This window comes from Rhinolophus sinicus, linkage group LG01 (genome assembly GCF_036562045.2).
Source record: "Rhinolophus sinicus isolate RSC01 linkage group LG01, ASM3656204v1, whole genome shotgun sequence".
NCBI lineage: Eukaryota > Metazoa > Chordata > Mammalia > Chiroptera > Rhinolophidae > Rhinolophus > Rhinolophus sinicus.
Window position 1 is genome coordinate 181,331,432 of NC_133751.1, and position 14,901 is coordinate 181,346,332.

At 42.6% G+C, this 14,901-nt stretch overlaps 2 protein-coding genes across 56 annotated transcripts in view; one reads left to right on the forward strand and one right to left on the reverse strand.

The window, feature by feature from the left end:
- The window catches only part of ABI2 (abl interactor 2), a 105,162-nt gene extending 98,945 nt beyond the window's left edge, over positions 1-6,217 (forward strand). For 37 of the 45 annotated variants that reach the window (XM_019726864.2, XM_019726869.2, XM_074340603.1 and 34 more), the window contains one exon: positions 1,315-6,217. In XM_019726864.2, the coding sequence (XP_019582423.1) occupies positions 1,315-1,490 (176 nt within the window). In that variant the 3' untranslated portion in view covers positions 1,491-6,217. The remainder of the gene's footprint in view (positions 1-1,314) is intronic. The other 8 variants (XM_019726863.2, XM_019726865.2, XM_019726875.2 and 5 more) reach the window with 1 other exon arrangement.
- The window catches only part of RAPH1 (Ras association (RalGDS/AF-6) and pleckstrin homology domains 1), an 85,680-nt gene continuing 76,730 nt past the window's right edge, over positions 5,952-14,901 (reverse strand). For 10 of the 11 annotated variants that reach the window (XM_074340529.1, XM_074340501.1, XM_074340494.1 and 7 more), the window contains one exon: positions 5,952-14,787. In XM_074340529.1, the coding sequence (XP_074196630.1) occupies positions 12,775-14,787 (2,013 nt within the window). In that variant the 3' untranslated portion in view covers positions 5,952-12,774. The remainder of the gene's footprint in view (positions 14,788-14,901) is intronic. The other variant, XM_074340537.1, reaches the window with a different exon arrangement.

Genomic DNA, 14,901 nt, shown 5'->3' on the forward strand with positions numbered 1-14,901 from the left:
GGCAAGAGTAACAGGACTTGGGGGTTTTCTTCTCTGAACTACTTTTCATCAGGTTTACATCTCTGTAAGCACCAAGAGTGTTATCAACTAAAAAAGAAACCTAAAAATATTAGATTAACTAGAAATAGTAAATACATATCTTGTTTTCTCTTACATGTATAGTTAAACTTGTATGTCATTTAATTATATATTTAATTATTTAGGGCTTTGGTTATATTTTGAGAAATAAACACTAAACTCTTCTAGGTCCCGCTAAAGTATTTTCTGCCTTCCTGAATAGATCACTATAATGGCAAATATTCAGAGTTTAAGGAAGCCATTTAATTTTACTAAAGCAAGCCAGATATACAAATTAACTGGGGCAAGTTGCAGTATTTCAGAAATTCCTGTTGCAGTTTGTTGCTTATTTATGTGAAGATTAAGGTTGCATGAGAAATGGTACAAAGTCAGTATATGCTTGCTTCTCAGAGTGATGGATAGATGGAGACTGTTATTGAGTGAATTCTGAGTGATATAAAAAAGATACAGAGGATCTTTTTATAAAAAAGATAAATCTTCATGTGGATTGGAGCAAGTTTTAGGGTATCCAGTTTAACTGAACTGCTGAGGTAGGTGTAATAATACTTAGGAACCAGAGCTTGTTCCAGATGTCATTGAAAGGCTCCAGGTCCCAAGTTATTTAAGCAATGAAATCACAAGAGAGCTTACAGGCATCTTGGTTCTCATCAGTCTGTGACTGTGGGTGTTAAATCTGGGGCATAACGCGTTTTGAAAGAATATATATAAGGACTCTTCCCATCATTCACACATACAACCTGTGGGGCTGCGACTACTGTCCTACTCAATGGATTGGCATGGGCTCCAGAAAGTGAGGAAGGAGACGTAACTCCGCTGTTCCTTTAGTGTCTCATTTTCTCACTTACCTGTCAGAGTGTATCTAAAGCACCAGTATAATTCTAATATTTAAAGACAGGTGTTTTTACACAATATGGCGCTTCAACGAAACAAGCTCAACTGAAGAAATAGTCATCTTTCCCAATAGGGGACTATGTATTGCTTTTCAGTGAGGTATTTTCCCATAGGCTGTTGAATGGTAATTTGACTGATTTTTTGCCATTTATATTGTTTTGAACCTAATCTCCTGAAAAAGGTAGGATTCCATTGTATAGGACTGAATATTAGAACAAAATTTGGGGGGTTCTGTGTTTAGAAAGTCACTGTATTTGAAGTGCTGCAGAAATTGGGAAAGGATGGATATTTATTTGTCTTTCTAAGAATGTTACTCTCTTTCACATCCTATTTTTTTCCCTGCAGTTGTGGCAATTTATGATTATACAAAAGACAAGGAAGATGAGCTGTCCTTTCAGGAAGGAGCCATTATTTATGTCATCAAGAAGAACGACGATGGTTGGTATGAGGGAGTTATGAATGGAGTGACTGGGCTCTTTCCCGGGAATTACGTGGAATCTATCATGCATTACTCTGAGTAAAGCTCAGCATGGCTGTTTCCCTCACAGGAATAGTCAGGTCTTCCCAGATTATCAAAAGGCCCTGGGATTTCCCTCCAGTGAAATGAATGAAGGATACAAATGATAAAAACTACTTATGTTTTTGTTTTTGTTTTTCGGTTATCCCCCAGTATTAAAACAAACAAAAAAGCAAGCTGAGTGTGAACAATTGGATCTTTCTGCCATCATTTGTACTATGCTGAGCTATCTGGATTGAAATAAAGTGACCATTTCTGAACATGTCACAGGTATAACAGCATAACTGTGTAAAACAAATCAGGTTAAGACTGATTCAGAACAAAATCTGGGATCTTTCTCAGGAATACTGTACACCCGTGGGATTTCTCCTCCTGCAGTCTGTGGCATTGGATGTTCTTCAGGGCCTGTGCTAGGGGTTAGCCTTGTGGCCGAACTCGTGTGAGGAGGGGGGAACCCATATTTAAGTACCATACTTAACCATTTTTATAGTTTCAGATGGCTCATTTCCTCTTTAACACTGTAAATTCTGCATTCTCTCAGCACTTGAGTGCACCAGAGTTAATGCTGAACTGACTTGCACCCCTTCATGTTTCTGTTTGTAGATGATGAGAATGATGAAATGAGTCTCCAAACATCCTGAGGGTGTTTGACAATTGCCAGTTTAATTGTAATGTGCTGCTGCTGCGTGAGACTGCATTGCCACTGATGGCCAGTGCGTCACAGGTGTGGGGTGCCATAGCCTGGCGCACACGCTGACTGGGCACGTAAAGCTAGACAGGAAGGTTCCTAAGGTTCTGGAGATTGAACTGTAGAAACGCTCTGCTCAGTAGGCATCCTAAACCCGTGCCTTAGGCACTATTTTGAGGAAGAGGATCTTGGAAGTCAGACCAACTATTTCTTAGCTTCTTTCACTATCTAGAGAAATATTATTCTTTTCTGAAAATAGCAGTTTTCAAGTTTCTTGATAGTTGCAGGGAATAAAAGGCTTGCTACTGTGCTCTCGGAATGTTACTAATGGCCAGTGTTAGCTGCTGTTGAGTTGTTTACTCACTTAACTCCACAAAACATACATACTCTCCTGATTTTGTCGTTGGCTTCTGAAGTAGCTGCCCTTGGTAAGAATTTGAACCTTATATCTCAGACTGAGAATAGTGGGAAGGCCAGTTATGTAGATAAAAACTGACATAACTTTGAGAGAATAAAGTATTGATTTATCTGACTAATTATAGCTTCAAATTCAGTGGAGTTTGTAAGGCAGATGGCTTTTAATCATCGCTTGTCTTCTGTAATCAGTATAATAATTTTAAAAAGCCAGGAGGGCTTGCTGCTCTGCGGGTAGATACTGTGGTGATGGACTAGCTCAGGGTCAGGCCCAGAGCTTCGCGGGTTCTTCCCAGGCTCAGTGACTTGGCCAGAAGAGAGCTTTGCCAGGTGACGTCCCTGTGCTGGGTCAAAGGGGAGAAGCCATAGCAAACCTTGGACAGCACAGGTTTGAACTGCCCAGGTCTACTTATATGTGGATTGTTTTTCAATAAATATACAGTTGGCCCTCCATATCCCCAGGTTTTGCATTTGTAGATTCATCCAAATACAGGTCAAAAATAGCATTTTCGAGCTGCAGTTGCAAATCCACAGACGTGGAGGAGCAACTGTGTGCATTGGTTTACACCATTTCATAAAAGGGACTTGAGTGTCTTTGAGGATCTTGGTATCCAAGGGGCGGGGGTTCCCTCACAGATACTGAGGGCTGACTGCAGTTAAGTTTTGGGGAATCAACAGTAATAGGTGGGTTTTCAATTGCATGGGAGTCAGTGCCCTTAACCTCTATTGTTCAAGGGTCAACTGTATTTCACATGTAGGCCTTGAACGTGAGATAGTGCGGATAGAGGAATTTGAAAAATGAACATGCATATTAGTGTGTGTGTGAGGAAGTTCAGATGGTGTAGGCAGAAGTTAACATTCCACTTGTGAACCTGTTATCTGAGCATGAAACTTCATCATTTAACTGAAACTCAGATACAGTTTCCTTACCTTTTTTATGCTTGTTTTAACTTTGCAGGGTTTCTGCCCACGTACTGCAAGTCAGCTGTTTTGCTTTTAGCTCTCTCTCTCCAACACTTTGAATTTAGCTGCCATTCACTTGCCTTCAGTCTACGTTCCACTTCATGCTTTTTTGGTCAGCTCGACATCATTTATTCCATTTTCCTTCAAAGTAAAGGGCCTGGCTGACCTCTGAGCCTTCAGCTTCATTACAGATCCAATCTAGACCATACTTGGTTAAACTCTTCTTAGTGTTGGATTGTAACTAGGAAAACTGTTTTGAAATTAGATGTTCCAGTTATTTCAGTAATTTTTTATTGAGAAAGCTTAGTGGATTTAATAAGGCAGAGGGTATTATGAAGTCCAACAAACAGTTCCCATAGCTCACACCTACAGAAGCAGAGAAGATAACTGTAACAAGAGTTGGTGGCGGGTGGCTTGCCTGGTGGACCCCTGCTAGGAAGGGGGTGCAGAAGACATTGGTGAAGGCCTGCAGCAGGGGGTCCATGGGTCCACTGATGTTTTCTATATCATTTAGTACTAATGTGAATGTGACTTCTTTTTAAAAACAATACCTGTTGGATTTTCTGCATATTTTAAATTTTTGTAGTTTTGAATTCTATATATTGTGTTGGAAGGATATTATGTAATAATGATGGGCCAGGCCTACAGTAATTGGAGACTTTTAATGTATGTAATATTTCATAGATTGCATGCTATTAATAGTCTGAGGGTAGTATTTCACGTTTTATCATACATTTTCCCCGTTTTTCTTTTTATAAACTACGAGACAAGACAGTTGGCAGTAGGAATTCCAGATGAATGTAGAAATATCACATGCTACATAAAATGTGGCAAAGATGATCCAAGTCCAAAATCTGCTGACCAGTGAGCGACCGTGTTATCAGGACAGAGAGAACCTTATGAGACGGGATTTTTCCCTCCTGAAATGTTTCTTATTGATGTAGTGTTCACTCCCTTTTTCCTTTTTTTTTAAAGTGAAGAGTTGTTCCTTTTTTAAAAACAGTTTTTGGTAGAACTGTTTGAAAGGCCATGGAAATGTGGATGAAAATACACTTGTTGACCTTATGGCTAAGGCAATAAATCTGAAACAAAAATAGTGTTAATGTGTCAAAATCTAGACCTGAGAGATTCAGTCTGCTGGTCTGCTGTGTTTGAAATAAATATGAATCTTGTAAGATGTCTTCTCAGTATTTTCCATCTTTTGCCACTTGCTGTCTCCCTCAGGCACCTCAGGGTTGGCAAGGGCCTGTGCGTTGCTGGTTCCTGATTCACCAGTGAGACATTTGACTCTCCCCTTCTTTCCCCTCCCACTTCTGCTTATTACCCAGCTAGAGAGACTGTTTTGTGCATCTTTGCGGTGATGTCCATAACAGAGTTGTGTTCCTTAGCAGTCTGTTAAGATGATTACTTAAGATTTTTCTGTTTGGAGGCATCAAAATGATGGTAGTTTGCTGGTTTTTTGTTTTTTCATCCTTTTGTGTTTTCTTTTAGCAGGTGACCTTTCTGCATTAGGAACTGTTCTCTTTTTAAGGCCACCTTTCCCTTTGAAAAGGATTTGATGGAGGGGTTGGCAGGTTACTGCCAAGTTTTTGTAAAGAATGGATCTGAATCACTTCAGAACTTCTTTGGCCAGGAACTCCTGATTGGTGTTAAGGTGATAATTTCCCTCACATGATTTACTTGGAATCATAGAATTGTAGAGCTAGATTTTATTTAGTCTCATTTTACTGATGAGATTAGATGTTTCAGTTCAGATAACAGCTAGTTAATAACAGTAAAGTTCCTAACTCAGTGCTGCTGGGGTACTCTTTCTACAACTGTCTTAATTGAATGTGGTGTATGTTTCTTTGAAAATTAAGAGTCTACTTGATGTCTTCAGGAAGATACTTGAAAAGATATGCTATGGTTCGATAAACACCATCAAGTATTCAAACTTGTTTAAACGCGTGTATTAAGTACAACCCTAATTAGTGAAAAAGCTTCATTTTAATTCTTCTAAAACTACACTCAGTGTAAGTGGTCTTCTCCATTTAGGTGTATGCAGCAAAAATATTTCAGCACTGGCAGGAGCACAGCAAACAGCCTCATCTGAGAGAGCCTTATAAAACAGTTCTTTATGTTAAACAGAGGCACTGAGCTCATTACCTTACGTTTACTGTATGCTCATCTTCATTCCCATTTCTTATTGAGAATCTCATAATTCTTTTTTAAAAACTGACAAATGAAATGACAGGGCCTAGCTGTGTGTATAAGTGATCCTTGCTCATATCTTGAGATTTTTTTGTAAAAAAAAAAACCCCAAAAAACAAAAAGCTTATTTTCACATTAAAATGGAACCGCCTTTTGCAACCAGAATTCTATGAAAAGCAGTTTTTGTGTCCATGCATCTTTTTTCTTAACAACAAAGTGGCTTACAAAAAAGAATGTGAACAATTTGTGATCTGGCCAGTTGTACTTTTAGCTCCCAGAGGGCGAGGACTGGTGTTGAGTTTAGGAAAAAACCATGCAGGAAAACCTGTGGGAGCTGTCTGTTGCCAGTGATGTTTCTTGTGTGTGCCATTAACCACCTCCATGAGCGGGGGGAGCATTCACTTTTTAATTTTAAAATTGTACTTGGAATTGTTGCTGTGTACTAACTTGACCTAAATAAAATCCCACAAAGTATATCTAAGTGTCTTGTAAATATATTTATGCAAGTAACCTCTTTTCTTTCTAAGGTTACCAGTATGTAAGTTTGTGTTGGAGGATCCTTCCCTGTTGTTTTAAACCAGGGCACTCCTTTGTAGTAAGTCTTTTTTCTTTTTTTTAAAGATGTTTGTTGGGGAAGGGGAACAGGACTTTATTGGGGAACATTGTGTACTTCCGGGACTTTTCCAAGTCAAGCTGTTGTCCTTTCAATCTTGGTTGTGGAGGGTGCAGCTCAGCTCCAGGTCCATTTGCCGTTGTTAGTTGCAGGGGGTGCAGCCCACCATCCCTTGCAGGAGTCAAACCGGCAACCTTGTGGTTGAGAGGACGCGCTCCAACCAACCGAGCCATCTGGCCACCAGGGAGCTGGGCAGCAGCTCATTGACTTCATTCTAGTTGTGGAGGGCGCAGCTTGCTGGCCCACGTGGGAATCGAACCGGCACCCTGTTGCCCAGAGCTCGCGCTCTAACCAACTGAGCCACCGGTCCGCTCCTGTAGCAAGTCTTAAAAACTTCAAATATTTAAAATGTTGAGGCTTAAAACAGTTTTCATCTCTGAAGTTGTTGTTTTTTTTCAAGACAGCTGTTACAAATGAACTTTTCTATCCCTACTTGTGTAAGTGAACCTGAACTTTTCTGATTGCTTTCCCCCAAATAGATTTCTTTTAGTATAAAAAGGAGAGTTCCTATTTTTTTGCCCTAGTTTTGGTAAATGGTAAAAAAGTGATTTATAAATATATTAGAATACACATTTATACACACCTTGACATAGCAGTCCAACACAATTGTGATACCAAGGCTTTGAACAAAAAGGATCCCTTTTGTGCTAGTTTCTACCTAGCTGTACTTTGTTTAAAGAAAACCAGCTTTACAAAGTTACCACTTAATTGCTAATGTATTTAATAACCAAAGCTCCCTAGTTTGTTGGTATAGTCTTTCCATAAAGGTTAACTGATTGAACACATCAAATTGTAGTTTATTTACCTTCACAATTTATTCTCATTGCACAGCCTGTTGTTGGGTACCCAACATAAATAGCAAAACCAGGTTCTCAATGGTGCTGATCCACAACCAGTCAAGTAAAGTCCCCAGGTTTAATTGAAATCTATGTATTCTTTTTATTAAGGATTGGGTAAGCTGACAATAATGAAAACAGGTAACTGGAAAACAAATTTACACTGACTGTATGACTACTGTCCTAAGCCATTACAACAGGTCACTGACAGGAACCGGCAAGAGTAACTTGGGAAATAACTTAATCCAGCAGTAGAACAAAAACACCGTCAGTAGTACTGAATCTCTGTCTCATATATCTATATATATAGGTTTGCACAATCAGGGAGCAAGGCACATAATGAAATGAGAGCATACATTTAAGAAGAAAATAACAGCAACAAAGCTGAAAGAAAAATTGTAACTTCATCTTTACCAAGCTGTGCATAATCGTTTGAATAATGTCTTCTATCAGGTACTTTATAATGCAGTTCCTTTTGCCTTCTTTTTCATGCTTTAAAAAAGTATATTACTACATTGTATCTATTTACTTATTTATAGCAAAGTTCCCACAGCATAGATGTCACTGTGAGCCTTGACTCAATTTTTTTTAAAGAAATGTGGAGAGGGAGCAATCCCAGTTAAATATAATGTGCAATTTTCCTTTAAAACAGTAAACAATTTTTTTTACAACATTTAGAACAAGCTAAGGATATTTTATTTTAAATGTACATTTCTATAAAAGGAGTTCACTAATGGCTGATAATAAAATTAAGCAAAATCATTTGAAACATTCCAGTTAATGCTTATTTTCTAGGAGAGATTATTTACAAATAGAGGAAAAAATATAGGGGCAGGAATCATGGAAAATGGCAGTTTTTGGTATTAGGATACAATAAATTTAACAAACAATGGACAGTTCCAAAAATGCAAGGACTTTTTTCCCTTTAAGTGCTGCAAGCATGTTCTGCCTACGAAGAGGATGAGGCTTCAACCATTACGAGCTTGGTGTTAACAGCCATCCACCCGTGATCAACCCGTGTCTGAACTTTGCCATCAGAAATACGTAGTATTCACCCTCCCCGACTCGACTCTTCTCTCAGTGTCTTTGGTAGAAAGCAGCCAGTCCCCGTTAAGGGAGATGAAGCCATCTCTTGTAAGATAGTCACTTTTTCTATTTCTGTGTAAACTAGAAGCACTCCCTTTTCTTTCATTAGCACCTCAAAGTTTGCTTGCTGGATTTTTTTTTTTTTTTTTTCTCTCACTATTCCTCCAAAGAGTTCAAGGCACTGGGGATTATAGCAGGTATTTTCTAAATAGTTTTTTCACTTCAATGAGCGAAAGAGCAAGCCAACTGGAGATTTTTTCCTTCAAGTGTTTATCAATTCTACTGTTTTACTTATTTTTATTTAGCAAGTTTATTCTACGGCTAAATTGAAGATTTCTTTTACATATAGACCTTCCAAGGGCATAATAGAGCACTTGTTTAGTTTGAAGGATGGAGTAGTAAAGGTGTAGAAATAGTGTTCTATTGAATTTTTAAAGGAAAATAAATTTTAAGAGATAGTGGGATATTTAATCCTGTTCCACTTGCATCTCTCTATGGAGCAAATGTCAACCTGGTGAGTTGTCACATATTCCTACAGGATAAGGGATGTCCTGCTTTATACAAATGATATAAAGTATATAAAACAAAACTCAAAAGTGCCGAAAGGTACATGCAACCTAATGTGATTTTTATAGATAGCATCCTCTCAAGTGTATATAAATCCAAATTATTAAAGCAAGTCATTACACCTGTAATTATGCAGAGTCATACAGGTTTAGTTGGTCTAAACTTGAACAAAAGCTGTGAGATTACATCAGCTATAATTTGTTAGTTCTGAAGGTATATGAAAAAGTTTGGTAATAAATGTATAAAATTTGGAAAACACTTTTTATTTGTTTAAAATCACCTTGTGTTTGTAAAATAAAATGGCTTTTAGCTGAGGAAAAAAGGTGGAAAAGGTTCTGTTGGTGGTCTGATAGTCATGTCAAACCTATCCACATCATTGGAATTTTTTTTCAGTCTAATTTATAACTTTACATCCTTGACCCACACTTAGTACCAGCTGCTTTCTCCCAGAATGCAGCTTCTGAACTCTAATTGGATGCTCGGCTCCTATTTTCCTTTATCTCAGAGTTGTCAATCTACTGGAATTATTATTCATGATCTCCCAATTTTGTTTTAACTTTCTTGATAAACTCAGCATTGTTTTCAGGGGCAAGTAATCTAACAGAGAGAGGGGACTTCCAAGTAGTTCACAGCCCTGAACAGAATATGCCATCACTGGCCAGGAGCACCTTGATTTTAGGGGACTGAAACACCATGTCTGTAGTACTTACTGTACTTGAAATTTTCTGCTAAAAAGCATTTCCTATAGCTTTTAAGAGCCAGCAGTCTTTCTCATTTTAAAAGTCTCAGGTATCTTAAAAATCCAATTTACAGTTAAGTTGGTAACTGTAAAAACCTTAAGAAAAGTTACTTTTCCCAAGTGAGAATTATAGTAGCTAAGGAAAGAAAATGTATTTATTTGGGCAGTAAAAGCCAAGCTGATCAAATTTCAATAAATAGTCTAACATTTATATTAGTACCAGAGAACCTGATGTAACTTGTTGCTGACCTTTGTTCGGTACCAAAATTTGAAGGAGAGGGTGATCCAATTTTGAAATTATCTGGTAAAAGTTCAGGGTGCTGCTCACCAACCAGGTTGCTAGCTCTAACAGGCCCTTGTCGGCACTGCCCCCAATCGCAGGGGCCCTGCTGTTCATTTTTCAGTACAGCCAAGTCAACTGTCCAGATTTTCTCTGACCTGAAGAAGCTATGCTGGGTTAGAGCTGCTGAGCAGAAGGCAGTGAAAGAAGGCACAGTGTAGTGTCATCTGGCAGTAGGTGTTTACCGTAACACACCAGAGAAAAGGACCAGTTACAAAAATAACAGAGTAGTCTCAAACAACAACAAAACCCCACAAAACTACATCCCAACAAAAATCCAATTAAAAAAACCCCACTAGGGAATAAAACACTAGAATATAATCTAAAGTATTTGGTTTTTTTGATTCACATAACAAATGAAAAAAGTTGATTAATAGCCTTTTCCATCTTTGGAGAAAATGTAAAAAGAAACAACCTATTGTCAGACAAGCCACTGGATTGGGGAACAATTGGCAGGCAGTGCCTCTGACCCAGCTCTCTTCTTGATGTCCCTACTGTTCTAAAGGATAACCTGCTCTTTCAGGAAAATAATACACCAAAAGCATCAGTCCATGATGGCTCACCAGGACGGACAATAAGTTCCAAGAAAGCCCACACTAAAAAAAACAAAAGGTTGTATCTTAGGACTCAAACCATAGGTGATGGATGATTAAAGGAACGTTACTAAAGTTGTCCACCTTCATGTAAAAAGAGACCACCACCACCACAAAAAACCCAGTGACGAATATATCATTGGATTCATATTCTCAATAACTCTACCCCACTGATAAGGGTGATTCTTAGAATATAAAACTGCAGGCTGAGGCTAGGGGAGATTACTCGTAAGTCGCAGTGGAGCTTGGCAATTACCCAAATGTCACCCAATCGCTGTGCACGCTCAAGTTAATGCAGATGTTCAAGGTCACTTCATAAGCATAACACCAAGCCCACAAAACTGAACAATTGACAATATCCAAAGGGTATCTTTTTAAAGAAGCAGGGCTTTAAAAAATGCACAAAGGCATACATTCTTATTGCTCTATAACCACATAAATATATTGAACAATGTCGCAGAGATGTGACAGTGGAGAGGTGCCACTTTGTATGATGTACTTGGTCGGAGAGCGGGTTGTATGGGTGCCTGCGTACACAGTGCAACCTTCACTCCTTCGTGAATTACTTCCTGTCTGCCCCACTGCACTGCATCACTTTTCCCCTGGGGGACAGTGTCTAAGATTTTCATAGTTTGCCCTGGTAATCCTTAGTCACGACAGGCAGAGACTTTCGTCATGAGATGTGCTCATTTACCATTGCTGGGGTGGCTAGTTTTTACTTTAAGAGCAAGTCTGAGATTGCATTTTATTACTAACAACAGTTAATTTATCACATTTCTCTCAAATACCAAGGAAAATTCACAGGAAAAAAAAAGTGTATGAAGTGTAGTGTGAAGCATAATTATAGTGTCATTAGAGCAATGATCTCATGTTACGCCAAACTGCACGTTGCACAGTATGTCCTGTCACTTCCTGTACTTGGGCTGCACGCCAGCAAAACACCTGGTAACCTGGACGGAGCTCCACAAGCAGGCTCCGACAGGCGAGGGCCCTAGCACGCTCCCGTACCAAAAGCTCATGTATTCTTTTCCCTCCATGATAGTCCCGTACTTACGTGATACAAAGGAATTCTTTGTATCACACGTTACAGTCCAGGGGCCACTTTTGTTCTCTTTTCTAATCATCCCATCCTCCTAGAAAGCAATACACACAAAAAAACATTTCATAATGATGCACCGTATTGGACACAGGATGGGTATATTTGATACAGCAATTGTCTAGAGATACCTAATATCAACATCTACCTAAAGCATATAGTATAAGAAGATAACGTGACACAGACATACTGGGACAGCATTCCAGGGTATTGTGTCAGGTATTCTCTTACAATAAGTCAAAGCAAGGATCATGAAGCCAAGCTTACTACAGCTTCCAAAGCCCATGAATAAAAGGACTCCAGCATTCACCAAGAACTACCAGGATTCTAATACTAAATGATCCACATGTTGTAGGCGACGAGCTCACCTGTGACAGCACGTCCTAGACCGGGCGGGCCTCTGCTGCAGTACCACCACTAGTATGCTTCGGCCAGGTATTGCCCTCCTGTGCACACTACGTAGACAGTGTCAGGGAAAGTTTCCCCATACTGGACTGTTTACCCGTTCTATGAAGTGGAGAGGTTTTCCTGATTTAAAGTGCCCCTTTAGGTACAGTAAAGAAGTGTCAAGCAGTTCTAACTTCAGCCAACTGGGTAAAAAACACACCCAAAGCCCACAGATAAGCCAACATTCTGGTCGTCTTCCCAAACTGAGGTGCAGCACCTTGTACATCCCTCTTAGTATAAAATACACAACGCACACAGATGGCCTCACGTGGACACTTGTAAAATACCTTCCCAATAAGTCAGCACAAGTTGTTTTGGTCCAATCCACACGACAGGTAATAGAAACCATAAGGGATAGGACACACACCGCTTCCATGCCTCTTCCACCCAAAATACACAACACCCATTTTCAGATTAGGAGAAAAGAAATAAATAGAATCACTCTCAGCTATATATATACATACACACACGTATACATATATACACTATCCTATGTATAGCTATGCACGTACACGCACACGTACGTACACACACATATAGCTGGACACTACCTGAATAACAGACCAGGAGGCTCTGAACACCTGAATTCATAGGTGATCAGGTGAGCTGATTGTAGAACTGATTACAGATACCATGACAATCAAGTCCTGTGGTAACTACCAGTCTCGCGAGAGCTTGGTGTTCTGGTCTCTTTTGGGGGGAGCGGGAGGAGGTCCTCTCCGCAGCGTTGCATAGCCTGATATGTGGCTGCCTCCATAAGCAGCTTTCTGTTGGTCAGAAAGCAGTTCGGGGGGTGGCGGGGGCAATGCCATGTCATCCATGGTGGCGGTGGGTTCTGCTCTGGACACGCGGGCGGAGGAGAGCGAGCCGTGCCGGGTGATGGACTTCCGCTGCAGTGTCCTGTTGAGGTCAGCCAGGAATCCAGGCTGGACACTAAGGCTGGACTTGGGCGAGGTGGGCACTTGTGGCACGACGGTGGCCGTCGCTGGCTGCTCAGAGATCTCCGCTTGAGTGAGGCGGGTGCTGTCGTTCCGTTTGGGTCGTGTGGGCGGAGGCGCCTTCTTTACTGACGTTTTGGACCAGGGCTGTGGCTGAGGATTGACAACTGCCACTTTCGGAGAGGTGTTTCCCGAGAAGGCTGCTGGGATCTCTACAGGCGGCGGAGGCAGCTCGACTTCAGGTGGAGGAGGTGGAAAGTCCGAGTCTGACGGCGGGGAAGGAAATTCCACCACCGAGGCGTCCTTGGCACGCCCACTCAGGAGAGTGGATTTTGCCGCCACACCCCCCTGCTGGAGCACTCCAGGAAGGTGAACTCCAGAAAGATTCAGTTTTCCCGGTTTGGGGGGCGCTGCAGGTGGAGGGGTCTCTTTGCTGGGAGACCCCGAGGGTTCCGCTGGCGAAGCAAACTTGCTGACTAGACTGTCCACCGAGGGCCTCTTAGGCTCAGGGTGCTCGGCACAGGCGCCGGACTTCATGCTGGAGTTTCGCTGGGGGGTCGGGGGCGGTTTCTTTGCCCCGGGGCTGGACGTCTTACTGGTCTTTTTGCCTGGAGACCCACTTTTGTCAGGGGCGGGAGCAGCTGTGGGTGTAGCTGGCAGTTGCGGCGTGGCCGGGGCCGGTGGGGGCGGAGGGGGCGGCGGGGGAGGAGGAAACACCAGGCTGCTCTCAGGGGGAGGGGGGGGGAACTCCGGAGAAGGGACAGGGATGGAGCTCGGCTGCCACTTGGGTTTTGCTTTCACAGCAGGGGGCGACTGGGGGGCTACAGTTGCTGAGACCGGCTTTAAGGGCTGCGACTCGGCGGGAGGAGGGGTGGGAGGGGGCGGGAACTGGCTGGCGATCTGCTTCACCACGGAGGGCACCGGGGACAGCGGGGAGGGAGGTGGCTTCACACCGAAGCCCTGATGCTTGGGTAACGTGGGTGGGGGGACCTGGCCGGGAGCAGCAGGAGATGGCGGAATATGAGAAACTGGAAACACTGGCTGCTTTTTTGCTGGGGGGACTGGAGGAGTAGATGCAGGTGGCACAGCTTGTGTCACAACGGGAGGCACAGTCTTGGTGCCGGTTGGTGGCATGGTCACAAGAGGCTTGGGGGGGGCCTGGGGCGGGACGGGTGCAGGGACAGGAGGTGGTGGGGGCGGTGCCGGTGCCGGAGGAGCCGCCTGAACAGCGTGTGGAAGGTGATGCATCTTCAGTGGAGGAGGCGGGGGGCTGAACTGGGGAAGGGACTGGGCGCAAGGGGCCGGTTTCAGCTGGGCCATGGCGGAGCCCGGGGTGGGGGGAGGGGGAGGGGGCGGGGGCGGGGGCACAACTCCATTGGGGGGCACCAGGATCTGAGGCTTTACTGCCTGTGAGGTCGAGGGCAGAGGCTGCATGGCTGAGGGCGCTGGAGGCTTAAACAGGGGTCCTGAATGCTGCGCAGCGCTCTGCAGCCTGGTGATTGTGCTGTACTTGACAAACATGGTAGCTGCTGAGCCCCCAGAAGGTGCAGACTGGCTGGGCAGAGGAGGAGGAGGGGGTGGGGGCGGTGGGGGGGGAGGAGGAGGGGGTGGGGGCGGAGGCGGGAGGGGAGGGGAAGGCTGGGAGGCAGTGTAGGGGGTGGCTAGTTTAGGTTGTGGGGATAAAGGAGGCATAAGTGAAGTGTAGGGGCGATTCACAGACTCAATTCTGGCCTAAAAGAAATATAAAGGGTGGGGTGGGAGAGAGAAAACACAACAAAACAGTTAGAGGTAAGCTTTGGTTGGGGAAAACTAAAACGCAAGAACTCTGGGACATGCATGAAAAGA